The sequence below is a fragment of the Mastacembelus armatus genome, chromosome 6 (assembly GCF_900324485.2).
Source record: "Mastacembelus armatus chromosome 6, fMasArm1.2, whole genome shotgun sequence".
NCBI lineage: Eukaryota > Metazoa > Chordata > Actinopteri > Synbranchiformes > Mastacembelidae > Mastacembelus > Mastacembelus armatus.
Genome location: NC_046638.1, coordinates 20,282,098 through 20,302,906, shown reverse-complemented (window position 1 = coordinate 20,302,906; position 20,809 = coordinate 20,282,098). Strand labels below are relative to the sequence as shown.

Sequence of the window (20,809 nt, the reverse complement as noted above, 5' to 3'; positions counted from 1 at the left end):
TCAACCTCATGGTGACACTAGAGCAAAAACAATATGGTGTCAATAGGCGTCATCGTGTTGGGACTGTGACTGTCTCTAAAAATTAATCCATTTCACAATAACTAATTCTGGTCCAGTGGTGGGCTGATGCTGCCATCCATAACTGCTAGTATGTCTATAAATAGATGTAAAAAAAAACAAACACCACAAACAGCACTGCAGCTCCGTAAAAAGCTTATGGCTGTACTCACCAGAGTGCTCTTTTGTGTATGGGAGAGCTTGGTGGCCACAAAGTATTGGACAGGAGCTAACACAGCGATGACAGTCGCTCCGATCAAGGCACTGATTCCTAAGAGGTAGTAGAGCATGATCACTCCCACCACAATCTGAAATCAGAAGGTAGACACAAAGACAGAAAATTATATGATTGGAGGGAAAAGTGAGCAATATGAGATTTTAAGATAAGTGGTCTTCAGTTACACAGTGCCCTCAATGACCTTTGTTAAACAAAGGGTGTGGCGTTGACCTTGAACAGAATAAAGTCATCGGCAAGGAAATCCAAATGCTGAGAGAATGACAACAGCTGTTAAACAGAAATGTTTATTTACACAGTGACATTCAAATGCTTTAGTAAATTACAGGTAAAGCAGCATAGTTTGAATTCCAAATGTAAAATTTAACCCTCAGGTTTACAAAAGACATCAGTCATATTTCCAGCTGTCCTTGGCCCCTCTCCAGCCAGCACACTGAGAAATGGTGCTCTCTGCTCTCACTCACACACACACACACACACACACACACACACACACACACACACACACACACACACACACGCACTCTTTCTGTATCTGTTACAGGATACTGGGTGTCACATGTCACATGTGCTAAATACATGATATTTTTTCTTTGCAATAACTATAAAAAGTGACACCTGTTCACAGCTGATGCGTAACATGTAGCATTTGGCACAGCAATATGGAGCTTCCAACACCCCCCCCACCCCATGTCTGTCAGCTTATCAAGCTCGCTACCTTTAAATTGCCAAATCATTTCCTCACTGCAGTAATGTCCCTGCAGAGGTTGTCCCAGTGGTCACTTTACCCCACACAATGTCCATGGTGGCATCTGTACTGAGGCAGAGTGGTGTTTTAGGCTAAATGCAAACACCAGCATGTTCTCAATGACAAAAGATTGTAATTACTGACGCTAAAAATTCTTCATATTCTTGCATTTTATTTAGTGAACCTGCAGTTGTGCATGTTTTGTTCAATCTGTTGTTTTCCTGCTGTGATAAGTTAAATGTCTGCTGTGCAACATGCCTAACAGTGAACGCACTGTACTTTAAAGCAGCAGGAAAAACCTTACAGAAACAATGTGAGTACTGTGCCACGAGGCAACAAAAGATGCTGTTCTCCCGCAATGTCAGTGCACTCATTTAATCGAAAAACAAGCAAATTCAAAGATGCCTAGAAGTTACAACAAAGATGAAGAACCATAGAAAACTGAGACAATATGAACCCCAGTAACTTGTTTCATTAAGGCAAGAGGCTGTATAAAGTGAGCACAGTGGATTCACTCACAGTTTGGGGCAGACAAGTAGTTGCAGAAAATACTAATGCAGCTAGGACCTCAGCGGGATCAGCTGGCTTACACTGCCATGGATGTAAGAGAGGCTGTTTCTGACATTGTGCCATTGTGTCTACAAAATAAAACATCAGCACCTTGGTGTTAATTTATATTAATAATATCATTGTTTATTGGTGAATTTAAATTCATTCTCATTCTGTGCTGTTGTCATATAAAATGTTACATAGCATCATCATCATATTGTTACTGTTTTTATTCCTTTACTTGTCTGCAGAAATTCTACCTCTGAAAATTCAGCAGAGCAAAGTTACTAGGAAGACAGTACATCAAGCAAACTAAAAAGTCAGCAATGCAGGTGATGCTGTCATGCGCAATTGGGTGTTAAAGACTTTACACAGGTTGTGTTTTGGAGCCCGGTTTTCATCATTGTGATAATGTGTTTCAAGCTTTCCCATGTAAGAGAGAAACATGTTCTTCATACTGTGCTTCCTGCCATAAAGACATAAGACATACTTTTCTCCAAACACAATATGAGGTGCCAACTGAAGCCAAAAGACATATCTGCCAAGACAGAAGAGATGCACCTTAGTAAAGCATTAGCACAAGTGTGGTGCATAACATTTTATGACTGCAGATTATCATATGACTGTGACTTCATCATGCCTATTTTCTTCCTTGAATGTTCTTTCAAGTCTTGCTTGCACATCCACTCCATGGTGCGTAAATACATAAATAAACTGAAACCACAGCAGGTGCAGTAAACGTGTGAATTGCATTTCTATTTCAGACTAAACAGTTTTAAATTTGATATGAATGAAATGATGGAGGTCACAGGAGATAAATGAACAGCAGGTAAAAAAGACATAAAAAAGCAGAAGGGAGAAAGTTCTGCTTCACACACAATTGGTCTAATTCTCTACAGTCCTCTAATTTTTCCTGGAGACTTAACTGTATATGAACAATCACACTGATTGTACCGGATGTCATGCATAACACAAGCAGGACAGCAATATAAAGGATGAAAGTCACAGGCTTCCAATTGACTGCACACAGTTGCAGTGAATCTAATCCTACAGGGGACACAGCTGTCAGCCTTCCCAGAGTACAGACTTTATTTCTCACACAAGAGTAAAGAAAGACCTCATACTGAAAGTCTGTTGTGAAATGAGAAACACAATTCACAGCAGAAATACCCATCAGTAAAGACAACAGGCTGCTTAACACAGCACACAATAACGCACCTTAAAACACATCACAATGTAGTTTAACAAAGGAAAAACTAGTTCAGCAACACTCAACACAATTTAAAACATGTACCAAAAATGAAACATCTTCATATGCACAATTCTACTATGCAACAAATTGCATGAAGTTGATTTATAACTGTGGGATTACAGTGTAGCTATGAAGCCTACAACTCTAGCAGATGTTCACCTCTTCATTTTGGGGCTGCGGTGGCTGAAAAGATAAGGGAATCTATCATGCTGACTGGTCAACACAGGCTGCTGGTGTTTTCTCCAACCAGTGGAGAGTGTTGATCATGAAGACTTAGTTAAAGACGTGAAAGAGACACTCACAAGAAGGCAAAACAGTTACCTGCATGTGACCCTAGTTATAAGAATGTAATCTGATGCACCATATCAAGGAATAATTGTAAGAGTATAACGTTACTGTGGAGAATATACTGATATATATATATAAATATATAAAGCATATCACAGCCTGATCATGTATAATACATTCATCTAGTGTTACAGTGCTGCACAGGTATCTATGCCAGAGCTCCCACAAACCCATCAACTATAAACATTAATGCCTCATTATAAAAAACAGAGGAGACAAATAGGTTTCTTACCTGTACTGGCATGGCACACAGGTTAGGACAGAGGAAGAAAAACCACATTAGCTGGTTGGTATCTATGGCAACCAGGTTGCAGATCTGAGCGACAGTGAGCTCGCCCATGGACAAGTTTGAGGTACACAGACGCATGATCTTATTGTAGATTTTTGTCTGGGGAGAGGAGAGCCACGTTCATATCCACAGCGACAAAAAGCAGAACCTCATTTAACTTCTAAACTGCTTTTAAATGATTGAGAACTCAGAACCATCATACCTGTATAGCCCCACGCAGGTTGATGCCTGTTTCAATGGCTACATAGTAGGAGGCCTGGAGGAAAGTCCTCTGCAGCAGCAGGGCAAAGAAGAGCAGCACAGCCAGCACGTATGCATTCTCCAGAAACTCCCTTGATGAAATGAAATAAATACCAAGCAACCTCATCTGGAAGTAAAGACAAGTAGGGTGAGGGGGAGACAAGAGACATGGACTAGTTTAGGATTGTTAGTCAGGCAGGACAAGCTGAGCTCTGTAGCATTAGAGAATTTCTTTCAGAAAAAATGTTCTCACTACAAATGTTCCTGTTCATCACTTCAAGTGTTCATTCCAAATATTTCATTTCCATTTCACAGCAACTACATTACCACATGTAACACTGAGTCAAACTGAGGTGGAGCACTCAGACTATATCTCACAGCTGACATGCTGTGTGTGAGCTGGAAACCAAACATTGTGGTTCAGCTATAGGAGACGGACATGGCATCGCCTTCAAAGACTCATTAATTCTGCATCAGAGAGAGATTGTTCTCCCAGGAAACATTACATGTAAGTCAATAGAAGTGTGCCTCAACTCCACATCAACTCCACATCAACTCCACATCAACTCCACATCAACTCCACATCAACTCCACATCAACTCCACATCAACTCACTGAAATTTCACATGTACTGCTCTGTTATTCTAACCCCCACAAACATATTTCTTGCTCTCCTACTGCAGACTCAACGGCTGGCATTGCCACTAGTTTACAAAATAACGCACTGTGAAAAACATTGACTCTGACAGCGTGATATGTCTTTCAAATTATGTGCGGATATTACTTCCAAACAAATAACTGACGAGTTACTGTTACAGAAAGATCCCCCAAGCAGCAGTCTGCCCTGTGTGGAATCTAAGAAAGTGAGCCAGCTCCAGCAGCAATAAGTCTCAAATATTTGATAAGTCTCAAATTAGTACACCATTGGGCACTAATCGTTAAACTGTGGCCTTGGAGGCCATGTAACATCTGTCATGTCCGCTGAAGCTGCTTCTGAATTCACAGTTCACTGTGTAACTCATTCAACGAGACAGAAAGCCTGTTACGTGACATTTGGACTTACATCTCCTGTACCAACCAGTGCCTGGGTGTCGTTAGTCATTTCTACATGTGACATGTTCCTACTGCAACACAAGAGTATCACTGGCTCACAATTAAAACTCTGAAAAACTGGTTATTGTAGTTTATTTTGGGCTATTTTGACACTAAAATATTCTAAACTCAATTTTTCACTCAGTAGATTTTGAACCTAACACATGGTCTTCTTCAACAAAACAAATCACTTGAACTAAATATCTTCTGAGTACATTTTCAGAAATGAAAAGAAAATTCTGATGGACACTTTAAGCAGACACATTTGAAAATGAAGTTTTATTCCCTCTGCTTTTTTATGCTATGCTACCCTGTGTGCACGGCAGTCTAATCGACCCCTCACCGGTGGCTGAATGGTGCGATTGTCCTTGCTGATGTGGTGGACGATGCCAGAGATACAGAGAGGTCCGGCGAAGCCCAGCAGGTCAGCCAGGAAGCGAAATGTGATGCTGAGAATTAGGGGTCTTCCAAACGCCTTCCTCAAGGCCTGCCAGATCCACTTTGGGCCCTGGGATGCTGTGCCCTGAGGCCTCTGAAGGCAGATGACAAGCAGAGGGACAAAGTTGGAGAAATATCAACATCTCAGCCTCAGAACATGCGGAGGACAAATGAGCCACATTTGGCTTCTGAATGTCATTTGATAAGTAGAGATAATCTGCAGTGACTGAATTACAACTCTATCCACTTTAAAGGAATTGGATTTGGATTACAAATATAAATCACAGTCTATCAGTGACACATTCATATTGTATTATGAAGATAGCTGCGGTTGAAGATAGTAGTAAATTTGATGCTTATTTCTTTGAAAAGAACATTTGGAATGCAAACATTATCCACACAGTAGCAGCTCAACAAAAAAAATAGGTTAGACACAACTTGCTATCAGAGCAGCAAGAGTCTGAGTTGGCCCACTACTAAATAGGAAACCTGAGTGGACTCAGGTCCAGTGCAGGGTTTCTGTCGTCCCTGCTGCTGCTGTGTCATGAGATGTTGTGGTTAATGGGGAGTTTCACAGTGAAGCTCAGTGAGCCATGTATAACTGCTCTACATGTTGGAAAATAATGACACCGCCAATAATAAATCAGCAGGTTCCAGAGTACTTCAAATGACAGAAAATGTTAAAACATTGAACATCAGTTTAAGATTCGAAAAGCCACCAAATGAATTAGACTTTCCTAAATGTCCAAAATGAATTAACTTGACAAAAAACACAACAGCTTGGTTTAGTGGGTTTATGAGCAATGATAAGAGGAAACATCTCGACTGTCAGTGCAATAAACACTCCCAGTACTGTGTGTGTGTGTGTGTGTGTGTGTGTGTGTGTGTGTGTGTGTGTGTGTGTGTGTGTGTGTGTGTGTGTGTGAGTGCATCTCTGTGAACATGACTGAGTCATTCTCTGAACTGTGAGAACGACGTGACTGCTAGCATGGGTCTCTATGTTTCCATTTGAGCTCATACTGAACCTCTGCCTTCATAGAAACACGTCACTGTGAGCGTCACGCACAAACATACAAGCAAATACACACATCCTTTCTCTCTACCTTCGGGTCAAACAACAAGAAAGGAGGACGTTTCATTCTCACACACAAGCAGCAAAACTAGCTTCCCATGAAGTGCAGTGCTTCCACCCCCGCAGGGGTCAGGATGTCGCCTCATTCACAGTAAAATAGGACTGACCCGCCGCCTCCGGGGCTCTCCTCTAAGTGCCCCGCCGTTCCCTCCCAGTCTCTCCACTGGGACCTCTCAGTCCCTCTCATCCCTCGCTCCTTCCGGAAGGAAGTGGGGTTGCATTCACACCGGACACACACGCAGCAGTGACGAATGTCTGTGACCTTCCAAACACTGGAAAACGATGACCCAGTAGACCCCTGACACGTGCTCCGCAAGTGAGACAGGCAAAAAGAAGGACACAGGAAAGAAAGAACGACAAAAGAAAAGGGAGATATCACCAGTCAGAGCGGCATTAAGAAGACTGGAGGACCAGAGCCAGGTGGAAAAAGACAGATTGGACACATTGTACTTCACTACCACACAGATTACATTTAGATAATTAGAAAGTTGATCATACCTTTCCATCTTTTCAGGGGATAAACTTTAAAACCTGGCTTTAAAAACAATGCTCTTCATCTACATTTCTCCCCTTTCACAGACAAACATCTGCTCAAAGACAACACAGACATAGATCTCTGGGAATTAAACTACAATGTCCATGATTAAAAGTCACCGTTTATTGTTGGAAGTGAACAGCACCCATCCATTCACCTGCTTTCCAGAACTACTTAGAGCCATGGGGGCTGAGGTGTCCAGTTTGCTTTACATGCATGTTTAGCACGGCGCCATAAGACGTGAGAGGTGAAAGCGAGGCTGAAGGTTAGGTTCATGTTAAGGCAACACCACAGAGAAAATCCTGAACTGTGGCAGATTCAAACATGTACAGTACATGGTACCAGTGCTCAACACCGAGCCCCTGAGCCGCCCTTATTGAAAGTTGTGTATTTGATCGGTGCCATTTACAGACAGTACATGGAAGCACAAGATACTAAAATTAGTCACATCATCACCAAAAGCAGCAGTCAACACCTCTCTGACACAGCATCAAAAAAAGCTATGTGTGGCCTAGTTCACACATTTTCTCTGAGAAAAGGAATTACAGGACAGACAGAGAAGGAATAAGCCCAGCCATGTGTACATGTGTACATATTTACAGGCAGTGTTACATGTCATTGTTTACACTATTGACTAATCATCTCTGTGACATCTAATACAGTGTTTCCTGTCCACAGCCAGGACTGTGAGTCATCAAGGGAGAGAGATACATTTTTATGAGAACGGCTGCACAACAGGCTTCACTGGAACCTCTTATATAAATACTTATAACCTTATTTGTGTCTTTGTGTGGAAGATCCAAATAAATCCCTTGGTGAATATCACTGTATTCAGAAATAGATGGCACTTTTCAGCTAATTTTTAATCTGATTTGCACAAGGATATTAGTTGTTTATATTAGTTGTTAGCTTTGAACATAATATACTGACATGTTCTTCAGTATTGTATACAAAATGCTGAAACTACAATTCATGGGAAAAAGATCCTTTTCAGAAAATTTCTTCTTCCACATTCTGTTACTTTCTATCTGCACCAGTGCCAGATGTATGTGTGATTATTTATTCAGCACCAGTGACGCAAAGTGAAAATGAAGCTTTTGATTTTTACAGCATTAGTTACAAGACCTCAGATCTCAAGATGTGCTGTGAAGCCAGATATTAACCCTGTTATTGCAGGACAAACTGGAGTCCACCAGTTTTGAGAATGCACATGCTGAAAATCAGCACAGCAAACTGGTTGAATTACTGAAATATCTGGTACATAATTTGATTCAAGCACTTGGAAATGGTCCCATACTGTTGACAAAACATTTCACAAAGACAACCAACAGTAAACCAGCTGGTATACTGACCTTCTGGTCTTCAAAGGCCTTGCGTAGCTTCATATAGTTTGTGAGAGCTCTCATTGCAATAGGTAGTTTTCCTATGACCTTGAGGTCAATGGGTCGTCTGTGGGCGGAGGTAATGAAGGTGTTCATCCACCAGTACGTGGCTTTGGACAACAGGTTAACAAAGGGCTGCAGGAAACGAACACCAAGGTCTTGAAGGTCCTCAGGAGGCTTCACCTCTGTTGGGTTGGCGAAACACATGTAGCGCTGTGAGAGAAAGATGGCCAGAAACACAACTTTGATTTATTGTCGGACCCTCTGTGTCTTTTGCTGTGACCTTAAAAGCACTAGAAAAACATGCTTCTGATAAGCCATGAAGCAGTAACATCAAATCCTCTGGGACAACATCTACAAAGAAAATAACTATAATTTTCTCCCGTTGCATAAGAGAGTCATAGTATAATGGATATGACAGCTGAACACTCTGATCAGTGGGCTTAATTACAGCTGCTGAAAAATCAATTCTCTATTGTGTATTAATAACACAATGTGTGATGTCACTATGGCAATTGTTGAATCTTGGCAAACTTAACATTTCATATAGAAGTTTTCCTTTCACAGCTGCTGGACAAGAGTTTTTACCTTAAGAAAAGGTAAACCAGCTGGTATACTGACCAATATGTTTTTACCTTAAGAAAAGGTAAACCAGCTGGTATACTGACCAATATGTTTTTACCTTAAGAAAAGGTAAACCAGCTGGTATACTGACCAATATGTTTTTACCTTTAGAAAAGGTAAAAACAGACAGAACAGACATGGAGCATCAAAATCTGCAGTTTCACCATGATATGAAGAGAAACTAGAGAGACAGTCAATAGACCTGAACAATATGTGTTTTTAAGCTTTATGGAAACAAAGTTGGTGACTGGCAGATAAATTACAACAAAATATGTCCAAACTGAAAGATTTATAAACACACATAATGCAGTAGGTCTCCTATTTTGTTGGAAAATGGGGAAAATAAGAACAGTAGTTTTATAACACATAACTATATTTTGCAAATTAATGTGTTATAGTGTCATAATTTGTTTGAAATAGTTTCAAATTTGCAATTTGAGGGGATAATTGAAAAGGTAATTCAACATTTAATTCCTGACATCATGCTTAATATTAACAATATAATATAATTTTTTTTAAAAATGTACTGTTTCAAAATGAACTGCATATCTTTGATCCCATGTATATAACCCAGAAAATAGTTCAAACATGTGCTTTAAAGGACAAGGAGCAACGCCTGATGGAGAAAGACTCTGGATACTCAAGGGAGTCAGATTCAATAACAGATGTGTGCTCAGTGCAGACGTTAACAGGGACAAACACATTCTGAGTCACCAGAGGAAAAAATGAAAAAAAGTGTCCACCAGTCTGACAGTTTCACCACGACTGTGTTTAAAAGGGCAACATGGCTGAAAATGTCAAAACCTGAATAATCAAAAGACTATAATTAATTTGGTCAGAAATCAATACACTACTGCCAGAATCACGATAACAGAGTAGAATAAAGTCAATTTGTCTCTCAGAATCAAGTTTAAAGCCACTGATGATCACATTTCAGTCACAGTTTTCTGCGATTGGCATCTGCACATCCCTGAACCACATACGAGTCTGATGGCAGCCTGGGCTCTGTTTTCCCGAAACAGGGCACAGATGTAAATGCAACTCTAAACTCTTTCAGCAAGTTTGGTGACTACTGCATTGACACACACAAGATACAGCCAGTTGCAACCAGCTGCAATGTGGAAGAGAGGGTGGATATATTATTAGTGGGAGGATTGCTTCAATTAGAAGAATTAACAGTTAGCTGACATATATTAACAAGGATGCATAAACCTTGTTCTAACTTCAGCTTTACTGATCACTGACCACTGGTGCCATGTGGATTCCAGACCAAAATAAGAAGAGGTGACTGAAGCTAAAAACAGACAACAGTCAGCTGTCTGAACATGCCTCTGCACACGTGACAACACATGCACAAACACACTCACCCTGCCCAGGATGACATTGATTTCCACAGTTAGTAGGAGACCATAAAGGAGCACCAGCAGCCCGGTGATGCAGTAGCGAAGCTGCTTGGGGCCGATGCCATGCTCTGTGTATTTGGCAAACTTGATAGTCTTCATGATGAAGGCCAAGACCCAGTAGATCAGCAGGGCTGAAGAGATTTAACAGGGATCATTAGAGGGAGACAGCAAGTCACAGACAAGAAAAAATAAATAAATAACCCCATTTCAGATTACATTAGAGCTGGAGTTCAATGTAATGTTGGTCATCAGTATTACATCAGTTTGTCTATGCAGTATCCAAATATGCTTTGCTATAGTCTGAGTCACATTTCAGCTTGTTTTAATTATTTGTGTAGGCACTATTTCATTTCATTTTTTGTTTACAATGAGAGCCTTTAAAGACATCAGCTGTGATGTTTGCTGTATTAATGGAAAGTGCATTCCTTTTCACTATGTTCTTCTTTTGTTCTTTTGTCCTAAAAAGATCAAGAACACTGGATCAGCAATGGGTATAAGTCAACAACTTTAGTCCCATGAACAACTGGTAAGTCAGGGGCCTTTACTCCTTGAATAGTCCCACAGGTTTACTGGAGTAAATATTAAGAGAATGATTTAAAAAACACACTTCTTTGTGGTGAAAAACATTTAAACTGTGACAATAGTGACAGCGGGCAATGGCAGAGTCTTAAATTAGAAGATTTATTTCTGGTCATGCAATTAACCCAGCACCACTCCACTACTTCTCTGAAGAGGCTAACTGTGATCCAAAGACCTTAAGGCAACTCAGAAAGGTGATGGGAGTAGTGGAGTAAATCATGAAGAGCTGAATACAGATGAGTTAATGTTGCACGCAGAGGAAAAGAAAGCTGCATGGACAGCTGAAGAGAAGATCTTTAAAGGAGCACCCATGAGCATTAGATGACAGAAACTAATGGAAAAGACAATGGGTGATACTAATGTAAAAGTTTGCAGATGCATTTTCAGTAGAGAGATTTTAATTTATGGATAGATACTGGTGAATGAAAGATAACAGAATATGAATTATTCTATTTATTTTTTTTTTTTTAAAAAAACCTATTTTTCATTGTTGCAGTAGAAATATTTCATTATAATGTATTATTAGCCCTAGGCCATAAAACAGGACCTTTCCTACCCATGAGCAACAAATACTGTGCAAATCTTTCAGGTAAGACACATTTACTTAATGAAAATGTGTTGTTAATATCTACCAGGCCGGTACAATTGCAATAGATGATACTGCCCTCAATTATTTTATAAATCTTTATCTGAAGGTAATGAGTCATTCATGTGTAAATGGTTGCTCTGAGCCTGTTGTCCTGTTATATAATTATCTTGATGAGCTTAGGTGAATCTGTTGTTTTTCTCGTATCTAAAGTTCAGAGTTGACAAGGTTCAGATTTCATAGTTTTTCATTACATTTTGTTAATTGTGGCTTTACTATCTGATTCAGCAATGATTTCAATTTTGCAATTTGGTGCTGCAAAAAGCTCTTGTCTGAGACCCAGAGTAAAGAGTATAAGGGTGTGTTCAACTGTTCTCAGAAAATCTCTTCTCTGTAAAAAAAGTAAACGTCAAATCAGAAATGATACCATACCTAATAGTAGTTTGGGGAAGTTGGACGTCTCGATGTTATGATAGTAGACAATAGAGGTGATACCAGCCATGAAGGCCAGACCTGCAGGCATGTACAGGTGAAGATGGAGGGATCGGCTGAACCTGCAAACAAATGTCACATAGAACAGGAAAAGGCTCAAAAGACAAAATAGCAGGGACATCTTAGTTTGAAATGTATGTTTTAGCTCACTAACCAATGTGCCCACCCATTTCTTCATTCATCATTCATAACACAAATTACATATATACACATAAGATAGGCATAAACAGCCAGCCCATGATGTTCAGCACGGCACTGAAATCAGTGTAAAAAGCCTGATGAAGTGGCCAGCAGATAAACCTTTCATCAGGCTTCATCAGCCACGTCATATTCACCTTAGTCACAATTACTCAATAGCTGTCACTTGCTTCTCCTCTGTAGAAAAGGCTGATAAACAGTAATCCTGATTGTAGTGGACGACGTTATACATAAACTCACTATATCAGACAGCAACAGGACGCAGAGTCTCCAGACAAAGAGAAGGACAGAGACAGTTAAAGAGTTTTGGGATTGTATGTCCAGCTGTGGCTCCCTGTTTCTTCATGCACAAAACTTGTAACTGGCACGTCACACGCACACGTCACACACACACTAACATTAACTGGTGTTTACCTCCTCATGAACGTGCAGGGTTACAAACAAAACGTTTGAAGGTAGAGAGGGGATAAAACAGTAAGGAAATGAGGCACTGCCTATTTACTTTACATGTTTGTGTAAGTTCAATTGGAACACATGTTTAATGGCTATATTTAGTGTTGTGTGAAAGATTCAGTCAAAACACCCACATTAGTCTGTGCTAACTTGCTAAAATAAGAATCTATGCCTGTTATGCAGTTATGCTATTTTTAGCAACCACAGATTAGTGGTTGTAGTGCTTTACTCCTGCTGCCCATGTAAAATAATGTGACACGTTACATTAACACCTTGTAGCTACTGTTTTCTTGTTTTTGGTGCAGGGTCGAAGACAACCATAAACTCTGTGTTGTTCCGACATACAACCAGCCACCGCTGCTGCAATACCAACCATCCAGGCTAAACTCACTGCAGTTCAATGACTTGTTTTCAAATGCCAGTGGCAGGAAACACAGCACAAATACTAATATTTGGCTCCTGGTAACTCTGGCTTTACTGACCTGAGTAGTACTGAGCTATTCTGACCTGACTGGTTGTGATGAAGCTGCTGAGCTGACAGGCTGCATCACTCAGTAACACTGTAACATTACCCTACATAACAAAACCTTTCAGTTCCACTAAAGTAGCTATGACTTAAGAATGTCAGATTAGCATTTGTGCTAATGCTCTATAAGGATATAAACTTTACAAAGTTTAGCACTGTGAACAGTTGTTTCAGGGGATTATTTTGGAGTTGGAGAGTGCATACTTAACAGACATCCGTTACTGATGGACATGCCCCTTTATTTTAAATCAGTTTGTGTTTGGACTCTTCACATTAAAGATAGGAGGAAAGGATATCTTATGCCATTACAAGCATGCTTCCCAGTTCCTCTGTCCTTGCTTTGTTTCCTTGCACTTTATATGGGCAGGAGTAAGATGCAAGGAAAAGACACAAGTGAGGGAAACATGGATGCAATTAGTGGAATTGAGAGTCGCCATATGTCAGCTGGGAAAAGGCCCAGTGACACCATGGCCCAAAAGGATAAGCGGGTATAGCTAATCGAAGCACCACTGGGACTCATGTAGTGCTTTTTACTATTCCTGGTTGAAACAGGGTTGGTCTACAAAGTCTTAATTTCAGGAAGAGAAGGATTGTTGATACATTTCCACATCAGCCACAGCCCATCAACACAGAGTGACATTAGGCATGGTATTGTTCTCCAGTGAGCATTATTCTGCAATTCCTAAGAGGTTAGGTGGATAAAGAGCAGTTAATGGAGTGTTAACTGCAGTGAATTGCATTTAATTGCCATCCAAGGTGTATAGCAGTCTTTGATTAGGTGAATCAGAAACACTCTGAGGGTCCACTGTTACACAGCAAGGAAGACTCCTTCAAAAAAGCTACACCAAACAAAATGCAGCATGTCTCACTGGTTTGATCTATTCATCGTAAACACACTATTAACCCTAAATAAATACACACAACCTTTGTGTAAATCTAAACATTTATGTCACATCATCAGCACCAGGTGTGAGAAATATAGCATGGCAACTGATTGAAATCATGAGGAGACAATGGTGGATTGATCAGTGTCAAACATACCCATCAGAGACGATGCCCTCTGCAATCTCACAGACAAGGATGAAGAGCAAGACGAAGGTGAGGAGCCAGCGCAGGTTGTGACCAGGAAAGTGAAGCCAGGTGCTGTGGTGGATGTGGACTTTTGAACTCTGGCTACCCCAACCTCAAACAGGAAGATTTAGACTATAAGTTACAAACAGTATGATGAAAGAGGGAGTTGTGAAATCTTACACACACAGGCAGAAAAGGTAAATATAGACTGAATTTTTAAACATTTTATTTATCTTCTCTAAGTGATTAACTGTAAATTTCTACTCACAGCACATCCTCAAACAACATGAGCTACATGACAAAGAGCTCTCATACCCACAGCAAGACTGAATGACTAACAGAAGGTAAACAAAAAAAGATGGCCCTGCTGGGGGTAATGGCAACCTGGCACAGTGTAAACTGTGGTATTATCACTTTCATTTATATTGCCTGATGCTTGGCAGGCAGGGCAGCGACAGCAGCCAGACAACTACTGGCCTGAGACAATTATTTTAGCTTTTATTTTGGCTACAACTTTGTCCTTTGTGGCCTCCCTTGGACACACATTGATTTCATGTCAAACTGGAGTATTCAGTACAGTGATTTGTTCATCAAAGTGCAAATTATATTGGTAATGCAAGTTGCTGCTGTCATAAAACACATTGCTGCTGATCAAATATTGTTATTGACTCCTCTGCTGTTGCTACTTTAACTGTTTGTCTCAGAGAAGTGTTGGCATAGGCAGGCAATCACACACATGCATTGCATCTTCTCATTTATCTGCCTCTTTCTCTCTTTCTCTTATTTTTACAAAATGCACACACAAATTCATACCATCTGCTCAAGCACTGTGCACCATCATTAAAACCAACATCATAATATTAACGCAGATATTATCCCTGGATATTCCAGTCTGATGCCTCAGACCACACACAGGTCAACGTGACAGAAAGTAGTAAATTGCACAGAGATGTGGACCTGAGTGAGAATGAGTTTCTTTCTATACATGTCAACTCAGAGATAAAGTGGTGACCTTTAAAGGTGCATTGGTGTGGTGTCAGCTGGGATTGGCTCTGGCCCTCCAGTGACCCTAGAGGACACATAGGTGTGGCTACAGATGGATGGAGGATTTTTTTTCAGACAGTTATAGCAAAAATTGTAAGAATTCACTAGTTGTAGCTGTGAACATTATGTGATATTAAATTAAATACATTTGATTTGGGGACTACAGGTGGGACAAAACACAAACATATGTAAACCATATGTAAAAAATGCATCTTATTAACTAAGAAATTAATCAAAATAATTACAAGAATTAACAGATTAACTGATAATGAAACTATGTATTAAATCTCCTCACTGACTGCTGGTGTAAAGCAAAGTGTTTGATAAAGGTGTTGTGGTGCATGTATCCTCACCATCCTCTTATGTTAGCTGAACTCATGCACCAGCACTCTACAGAGCAAGAGCTGATGGGCAGAATGAGTGCAGAATATGGTATATCAACAAGAGTGGCTTAAGAGGTTTTGCCAAGCGACTCAAGGTGAACTGAAAAGCACACCCTTGAGGTTTAGGGTGACAGGAGTGAATCACTGTAGACTGCTATAACAATAGACTCTCACTGCCTTTAGGGAAGAAATATTGAAAGTGAAAACATTACAATTTCTTTGATTGTCTAAACAATAGCCCAGTTTACTATTACATAAGGCAAAAAGAGCAAAGTCACAATTTAGAAAGTGAGACTTGGAAATGTTTAGCGTTTTTGCTACCACAGTTACTTAAAAATGATCATCAAAATGATTTTCCAGTAGATAATTGGACTGAAATTAGACTGAATGATGAAGAAGAAAAGCATCTGACTATATAAAAAAACATTCATTTGATTGCTATACATGCAGATGTGTGTGCTCAAATGTCAGTTCAGAGTGTGATGTGTTACTGAGGACACACTGTCCATCCATCCATTATCTTCTGTTTATCCTGACACATCCAGGGTCATGGGGGGCTGGAGCCAATCCCAGCTGACATTGGATGAGAGGTGGGGTGCACCCTGGACAGATCATTAGTCTGTAACAGCGCTGACACATACAGACAAACACTCACACCTACGAGCAATTTAGAGTCACTAATCGACCTAACCCCAAGACATATAGTGTGTCTGTTAAATATGACATGATTCATGCATTTTTTTTTTCATATTCTCAAACACAGCACCAGTGTCAAAGTGCTATCCTAGTGAAAATAAAAGAAGCTGCTAAATGGGCACATACACAAGGTTTGACAGCGCAGGGGACAGATGAGGCTGCTAGTCTATCACATACTAACACAATGGCCAGCTGCCAAGAAGATAGAGCAAAGGAGGTGTAACCTAATTCCAGCCTGATGGCATCTGTTTGCCTCTGTGCATTGCAGAAGACTGACCTTTACTTGCAAAAGTGCTTTCAGCTTAAGAAATTCTCATGTCCTACCATTTATTGTAGCCTGATTGTTTCTACTGTTGTCTAAGAGGCAGCCTACACCTGCACAGAGGTTGTTTTAACTCAGGGAAGGAAAAGTACAATCAAACAAGGTTGTAAACAAAAGAAATGTAAAAATGTATTAGACGTTGTGCAAATGGGGAAAAGCCATTTAAAAAACAGTTCCCAGCAAACACTGCTCTGGTAGTCACGTCGTGTAAAAGTCCAGGTGGATGGCAAAAATCACAACAGCATAAAATCAAGTGAAATTAATGCGTGTGCACATCTGGGTTGTAGAAATTTTCATCTATTTCTTCCTCTAGCGAGTTTTGGGTGTGAAATGCTAAACAAGCGGCGGTGTGTGCATGACTCCTGAAAGGCCAAAATACCCACAGCGATACACCCAGGTCATGTTTAATGTTTCTATGCAAAACCTTTTACCTTTGTCTAACTGATGTCAGCAAACGTCCTCCCCATGTAGAATAAACATCCGGGCAGCCAAGGTGTGTTTGTGTTGCTTTGTTTGTTTGTTTGTTTGTTTTATTAGGCTGCACAAATATCAACACACATGTAGGACACTGGTCTCTCCGGTTTGGGATGCGAGAAAAGCTCCAGCCTCGCGAGAATACGCGCAGATCGCTGCGTGAGAAAAGAGCTGCGCATGCGCTTACGCCAAAAAGCGAGCGACAAACCCAAGAGGTCCTAAACTGAGCCAAGGTATGTCTGCATCAGTGTTATAATCACATAATGCAGGAGGAGGCCTGGCTGATCCAGTCAGATGAGTTAAAGTGTCTGAATTAAATGGATTAACATTACAAACTGTTAGGTTATCCACAGTCAGCTGGGTGGTTGTGTTCTGTTTTTTCCATCTTAATAAAATATTGCTGCATGATGATTTAGAGTGTGTTTTCTGAATTAAAAAAATTATGTGTAAACTTTGCTAAAACGCCTGGTCGATGTCAGTGACACGTGCAACTGCAGGTAACCGCAGGTAACGTCGCGGGCTTTTATTTTGGAAATATCTGAACCGCCCCAGTGTTTGCTGGGTCTTGATGCAAATAAAAGCTTAACTGAATAATCAGACAGCAGATAATGAATCATATGCAAAAGCAGCCAAAGTGGGGGAGGGAGGGGCGGGGTGAAGAGGTTGGGGATCTCACCTCTCAGCAAAACTCACCGATGAAGAGGATGGGGAATGTGATGAAGAGGAGGAAAACATGTGGCACCACGTTGAGTGCATCCAGGAAACAGCCGTTGTTCAGGACCCCTCCGTCGACGTTGTAGGCCACCGAGTTATTCTCGTTCCCACAAAACGCCAAGGACATGGTGGACCCGGGACTCTGCGGGGAACCGGCCGGAGGAATAGGAGGAGGGGTGGGGGGGCACAGAAAGACAGGCGAGACAGAGATTTAAAAGAGAGGCTCTCAGTGCATGTTGTCTTTTCAAAGGGAAGACTCACGGCGTCTTCTGTAGATTCCAGTAATTTCTAAAGTGGCCTCCTTCCTGCTCCCTCTCAAATCCAGCACCCAAATATCCGATCCAGTGAAAAAGAGGAGGCAGAGGGAAGGGAGGAGGGAGAAGGAGTCAGAGGCAGTCACTGTGCAGTGCAGCAGCAGCTCCCTCTCCTCTCCGGCACCCTAAGCAGCTTTCTCTGCCATGCTGGTGAGAAACATCTGCATCTCGTCCGCCCGCAGTCTGCAGATATCCTCTAACACCGACGCCTCACTTGCACACGGCGCTCCTCTGCTCCGCCGGAATGCACAGACACACTCACGTCCCCTACACATGCACACACAAAGAACCGCACACACACTCAGGGCATGCTGCAGTACACCTGCTATTCCTGTCGGCTTGCAAACCAGAGCTCAAAGTCGACCTTGGAAGAGAGGGCGGAGTGTGCAGGGGAGCTGGAGGTCTGAGCAGCAAAGGTAGGAGACTGAGGATGGGATGACAATGAATGATGGGGAAAGAGAGAGAGAAAGGGGGGTCCCGCTGCTGAATGAGCAGAGCCGACGTCATAAAGGTTTAGTGTGAAGCATCTCATCCTTATCCCAACTCTTCCCTACACTTATTTATTAGGGCACTTTAATTGACGCTGCATTTCCAACAGCGCAGAGGAAGAAGGGGCCGAGAAGAGGCATAAAATATTAATGAAGACCTGTGACTTGAATTATGCGTCGGGGAGAGATGCCCCGGCAGCCAGTGGCAACTGACTTGTAGAGAGGGATCAGCCAATACCCACATGGGAGCGGATTTTGATAATCCACATATTAACATGGTCAGATTTGTAGCCTTTTCTTAGTGGTTAAAATGATTTGTGGCTAATCCATCCACGTCGACCTTTACATAAAAACAGCAAAGAGATAAGATTAAGTAGAATGAGAGGTTTACACAGCCACTGGAGCCTGTAGCAAAGTTGATGTGAAAGATGCATAAATTAATTATTTTTAAACAAATACAGCCACAGGTGGAGACACAGGCTCATGAATCTTACAGAAGTTACATTTTTAATTAGTAATTAAAAAATCCAAATGTCTAACTAAGTATTTACGTTTTATTTTAGTCATTATTCTTCAAAAAGTCCATTAAAAACACCCCAGGACATGCTGCTGTTGTATTTCTCAATACATATACTGCAGTTTTCCCTATTACATCATCTGTGCAGTGTAACCCTGGTAAGCAGACTAATATGCATTAAATATAATAGTATACAAGCGAATAATAAGCATTGCACAGACTCAGCTGTTTGCTCACTTGTATTTGACTTTTACTGTATTAGCTGACGGCACTTTGATCATGCTCTGACTGTACTACTGTCTTTTCCCACTGCTGGGGGATAACTGGTCTGGTGGTAGTTGTGTGGTGCCCTACATCAGAGATTAGTACTGTCCATCACTAGATTGCCTGGGGAGAGTTGAGGCATTAGTGTTTGCAGAAAAAAAAGAGAATGATGGGGGGGAAAGCAGCAGCCACGCAGAGAGAGACAGAGACTTGAAAAGCAAAAGGAACATTTAAGCAACAGGTACTGAGGTTTACACTAATATAGCTACAGGGCTTAAAGCTTGGACGAGGCACGGTGCATTCCTAAAATCATTAAATGTCTTAACTGCCCCAAATAAAGACTGTGCCATATTGTTATGCAATGATGTCAAATAACTACAGATACCAGCTAAATATAACTCGCCTGCCTAGACAGCGCTGGGGTGAAGTACTGTGAGGGTTTTGTCTTGAGAGGGAAGCTATGTGACTCTTTCTCTCACCTGTTAATGAAAAGAGGAGGTGTTGACTTGCGCTTCAGCTCATCCTTTATATAAAACATTTTCTCCATCTGGCTGTGGACATTTGTTACTCCCGCGAAACTGGCACATCAAATATTTCGGTCTCCAATAACTCGCCTGTAGAAACTAGCTCAGTTTGATGTATGATGCCATTACAGTACACACAGGGATTCCCTGACTAAATGGGACCGAAAATGACTTGAAACATAACTGGACCGGCCTTCACCCGGAGCCAGCTCAGATCTGTAAAATTACGCATGCAAATAAAAATCTGTATGTCCCCCAGAGGAAATCATACGCATAACTGAGAAATACTTCACCGTGTCAGGAATACCGTGTAATCATCGTGCATCTTCACCAAACACTATCAGAGCGGTGCAGCCTAATATTCAAAGTGTTACCAGGTGGCACAACCTGCAGCACTTACCGGTTTATATCGTGAGATCATTGTGTTTCAGCGTCGTTTCCCTGACTCCAAAAACACTCTTCAGTGTTGTCACATCTGTGGCCTCGTTGTTAAAAAAAGTAAAGAGGAGAACGCTTCAAAATTACAGTCTCTCATGTGCCCAGACTGCAGCCGATGTCTTCCTGTCCTACTTGTGTTTTGACTGTCAGGGGCCAGCGATGGTTTACGGGTGGAGGCAGGGAGCTATCCGTGGTACTGAACGCGGGTACCGTGAAGGAGGAGGAGGAGGAAGAGGAGGAAGAGGAGGAAGAACAGGTGGAGGAAGGGGGCAGATCTTCCACGAAAGGCCACCTTGGTCTGTGTCATGAACCGTGGACCGGCGGGTCACAGCAGCAGGGCGGTGCTCAGCCAAACACACCACACTGGTCGATGAGACACTGAAACTGGCAGCGGGCAGCGTA

At 41.4% G+C, this 20,809-nt stretch overlaps 1 protein-coding gene across 6 annotated transcripts in view; it reads right to left on the bottom strand.

Annotated features, from left to right (window-relative positions):
• abcc8 (ATP-binding cassette, sub-family C (CFTR/MRP), member 8) overlaps positions 1-20,525 on the bottom strand; it is a 51,342-nt gene extending 30,817 nt beyond the window's left edge. For 4 of the 6 annotated variants that reach the window (XM_026311873.1, XM_026311874.1, XM_026311869.1 and 1 more), the window contains exons 1-10: positions 20,370-20,525; positions 17,842-18,004; positions 14,200-14,341; positions 11,922-12,043; positions 10,289-10,455; positions 8,268-8,510; positions 5,154-5,342; positions 3,681-3,845; positions 3,422-3,577; positions 231-365 (exon numbers count right to left, since the gene is read on the bottom strand). In XM_026311873.1, coding sequence (XP_026167658.1) covers positions 231-365; positions 3,422-3,577; positions 3,681-3,845; positions 5,154-5,342; positions 8,268-8,510; positions 10,289-10,455; positions 11,922-12,043; positions 14,200-14,341; positions 17,842-18,004; positions 20,370-20,390 — 1,503 coding nt within the window. In that variant the 5' untranslated portion in view covers positions 20,391-20,525. Of the gene's footprint in view, positions 1-230; positions 366-3,421; positions 3,578-3,680; positions 3,846-5,153; positions 5,343-8,267; positions 8,511-10,288; positions 10,456-11,921; positions 12,044-14,199; positions 14,342-17,105; positions 17,240-17,824; positions 18,005-20,369 lie in introns of those variants that run through there. The other 2 variants (XM_026311871.1, XM_026311872.1) reach the window with 2 other exon arrangements.
• Positions 20,526-20,809: the final 284 nt, after the last annotated feature.